The 3920-nt window shown below is 40.7% G+C and overlaps 1 protein-coding gene across 4 annotated transcripts in view; it reads left to right on the top strand.

Annotated features, from left to right (window-relative positions):
• The window catches only part of flr (fleer), a gene marked incomplete at both ends in the record, with an annotated part of 12393 nt that extends 8473 nt beyond the window's left edge, over window positions 1–3920 (top strand). For all 4 annotated transcript variants that reach the window (XM_035654675.1, XM_035654677.1, XM_035654676.1 and 1 more), the window contains 5 exon segments: window positions 428–499; window positions 1015–1118; window positions 1424–1502; window positions 3538–3667; window positions 3755–3920. In XM_035654675.1, the coding sequence (XP_035510568.1) occupies window positions 428–499; window positions 1015–1118; window positions 1424–1502; window positions 3538–3667; window positions 3755–3891 (522 nt within the window).

Consider the following 3920-nt stretch of genomic DNA (forward strand, 5'->3'; position numbering starts at 1 on the left):
GTTCATTGTACAGTTTTGAATAATATAATAATAATATAAAATATCTATAAAATATGTCACATGCCAGTGGTCCCTTAAGGTTGGAAACCAGTGGTCTAATATCTTTTTTCCTCTTAAATTTAGTTTAAACATTAAAAAAGTTTAATTTCTTGTTGCTTGTTTCGGGTGAGAAATTACACCAGTTGTGTCAACTATCCTCTGAAATATTAACAGTTGCTTTTTTTTACTAATGTGAATCATTATTTTCTAATCTGGCTTCTAATAAGTCTGAGGAAACGTGCATGACCCTGAGTTAGTTCAACAAAGACCTGAGTGCTGGTTGGGAATATTCTATAAACCGAGTGGCAGCAACAGTTCGATAACGTTTAACAAAGTGATAAATGAATGTGTGTGTGTGTGTGTGTGTGTGTGTGTGTGTCCACTGTAGATCCTGAATGTGAGCGCTGTGGTCCTCGCCAACCTGTGTGTGTCCTACATCATGACCAGCCAGAATGAAGAGGTACTGTACAGAGAGGTTAACGCAGTTAAAATATCATCAACTTAAAGGATCCTGTGTCGCTGTGGAGCAATGTCTGTACGAGGTGTACGATGTAAACAATGCAGAGATTCATAAAATCTGCTTTTTAAGTGTTTTGTTATGAAGGAATCTCACTGAACACATTTGTTAGGAGAGGTTAGGATACACACACAGTGCATCATGGTGGGAAAACACTGAACGAACACAGAAGTTTTAGCAATTATGTCTCCTGCAGCTTTAAGTAAATAATAGTGGTCGACCAGTATGGGTTTGATCGATTCAGGCGTATGTTTACAGCAGGATGTGTGGGAGCTAAAGTGCTAAATAATACAATACTTCTTCCACCGCTGGTTGAGGCCGACTCACTCTGCGATAAAAGGCTTTTATTGTGTTGATCAAGTTTGGAAACCTTCATGTTTTGCCTGTAAATATTTGTATGTTAATAACTTTTATAGGGTTAATAATGAACTTCCTCTGACTCTGACGTGGTCTAACAGGCTGAAGAGCTGATGAGGAAGATCGAGAAAGAAGAGGAGCAGATCTCCTACGACGACCCCGATAAGAAGGTCTTCCACCTCTGCATCGTCAACCTGGTCATCGGGTGAGTTCCAGCTGCTCTCACTGACCCTGAATGAGCAGACAGCCAATCACAGACACGTTTTCAGTCCCTATACGTACGAACACTGATTCAAAGTGAAATGACAGGTTGGACACATACAAGGAGACTTGCTGACATGCTGATGATTAATGAAGTGATTTTAAAAGACAGAACAGACATTGATAAAGGTTGGATATATGAGATTAACTTGCCACTGGATGTCGCTCTCGAGCATCTCAGATCAAAACAATGGGACGGAAATTAAAAGTACCTGATGATAAAGTCTCACTGTTGTGTTTTTCTGTCAGGACGCTGTACTGTGCGAAGGGGAACTACGACTTTGGCATCTCTCGTGTGATTAAGAGCCTGGAGCCTTACAACAAGAAGGTCAGTCTTTTAATCTCTCCAGACTTTCTTCATAACGTATAAACATCACACTGAGATTTACAGGGAGGATTATTATTGTCGCACAACGCGCTGCGGAGACAGAAAACAGCAACAGTAAGTGTCCAAAGTTTGGGATCATTTCAAGCAGAAATCAGTCTGTTTTAAAACCGAACTAGCCTAGCACTGTGAGCTAGTTAGCGTTAGCTACAAGTCATTGTTTATCCGCAGAAAAAACCCTAAGTGAAAACGTAATCAATCATCTGATCACCTGCAGCGCCGCAGCTCTGGAATGTTTGACCAATTTAGACTATTTTAATGGTCCTTAAACTGATGTTTTATTTAACAGTCTGAACCAACTCAAGTATTTCCCATCAGATTAGTTGATTAATCGATGGAGAATACTCGATTATTTAATCAATCAATAGCTGCAGCTGTAGTAGAAACATGGCGGTTTAACGTGGTGGACTCCGCCACTAGAAGAGGACCCGCTCCCTCTGTAGATAAAAACGTAACAGAAACACAACAGTTCTTATAACCAGCTGATTAAACACTAATGAAAACACACTTATTAATATTATATTACATTCCTGACTATAGATAAATGTTACAGACTTGTTGTTTGGCTTTTATTGTCTAAGGGCAACAGGAAGTGTTTTCAGTGACGGACAGGAGAACATAAACACATTCTGATTAAAATGTCAAACTTGAAAGATGAAGTTTTGAACCCAGAATCAGTTTCTCCTCTGAGGCTGGGGCAGCTCTCTCTTTTGGGACCTTTGTTCCGGTCCAGTCACAACACCAGATTCTGGCTGCAGCTGAGTCCACTAAGCTCCAGCTGAGAACACAAGCCGTCATCCCGAGTGTCTCCCCCTCTCATCCTCACAACAACCTCCACAGTGAGTCGCGTTCACAGTCGAAGGAATGTGAAGCCCTGTGAGCGACGCAGTCACGCCAGCTTCTCTCAACCCGAACTCAGATCTCCTCAAACAGAAGGACCAAGTCTCTGAAGTCAAACCGATTAACAAAGACTGGCAGCTCTTACAGCCTGGTTTTATTAACACAGATGGTGCTTGCTTATATTTTTGGTCAGAGTTCCCATGCAGCCTGGAAAACCTGGAAATTTAAAGGCTGATTTCCAGTCATGGAAACACCTGGAAATTGATGAAAATGACCAAATACCTCGCAATCTTTTCTGTGTCGTCTTTTCTGTGTCCTGAAACACTTTGATCATTAAAAAAGGAGAAATAAAAGTCAATACTCGACCTACAGGTAAATTATTTGACTGTGTGCGAGTGTTGTCCTGGAGTGTTAAGAAAAACTCCTGGAAAATGATTTCTTAAAAAGAGTGGGAACCCTGTTAGTTATATATTATATATATTATATATATTATATATATTATAGTGTGCTCTACTATATTTCAGTGGTTCTGAATTTACTTTATTTCTGGCAGAATTAAAAAGGCAATAAAGATATAAAGAGGTTCAGTACAGCACTGCACCATCAGTGTCTGATTTATAGACTCTTCAGTGCAATAACACTAACATTGAAATCACATTAAACTTTTTGAGAAGTTGCACTTATAATTTAATGAGCTTCCCTGAGGATCTCTGTCATTGTTTGTGGCTCCAGAGGTTTCACTGCAGTGAGAATATTAAATATAAAGTGATGGTTTTTTATTGTTGTTTTGCTATTATGAAACCTAAAATTAACTTAAAAAAAAAGTAATAAGCGTCCTGCAGTACTCCAAAGTACGGCTGTAGGGGCACATGTCACAGAAACTCTGCTATAATCTCTGCTTCTTTTTTTAATTATTTTATACGAATGTGATCAGAAGAATCACATCTTTGGAGGACACAACATGTTCAGAAACTCATGAAATGCAGCACACATGTGATTCATGGCGAAAAGTGACGTATTCTGTTGGTCTCTCACATCTGCTGCTAACTACAATCCTTTTTTATTTCTTGTTATTTTCATTTTATATACTAATTCTTTATTTTACTTCCTCTGTTTATCTGTGTGTGTGTGTGTGTAGCTGGGGACGGACACATGGTTCTACGCCAAGCGCTGTTTCCTGTCTCTGCTGGAGAACATGTCCAAACACATGGTCATGCTGCGGGATGCCGTGGTACAGGAGTGTATTCAGTTCCTGGAGCACTGCGAGGGTGAGCAGCAGTCACACACGCACACACACACACACCTACAGCCGTGCGTCTTAATAATTATTGTTGTTTTCTGCGTCTCACCTGCAGCTTACGGTAAGGAGGTTCCCGCCATCATCGAGCAGCCTCTGGAGGAGATCCGCATTCACATCGGCAAGAACACGGTCACCTACGAGGCTCGACTGCTAAAGGCGCTGTTCTACGAGGTCGTCGGCTGGAACAAGTGACATCATTAAACACGAGTCGCTGTGACGCG

The sequence above is a fragment of the Morone saxatilis genome, unplaced genomic scaffold (assembly GCF_004916995.1).
Source record: "Morone saxatilis isolate NCDOM2014 unplaced genomic scaffold, NCSU_SB_2.0 Contig14, whole genome shotgun sequence".
Lineage (NCBI taxonomy): Eukaryota > Metazoa > Chordata > Actinopteri > Moronidae > Morone > Morone saxatilis.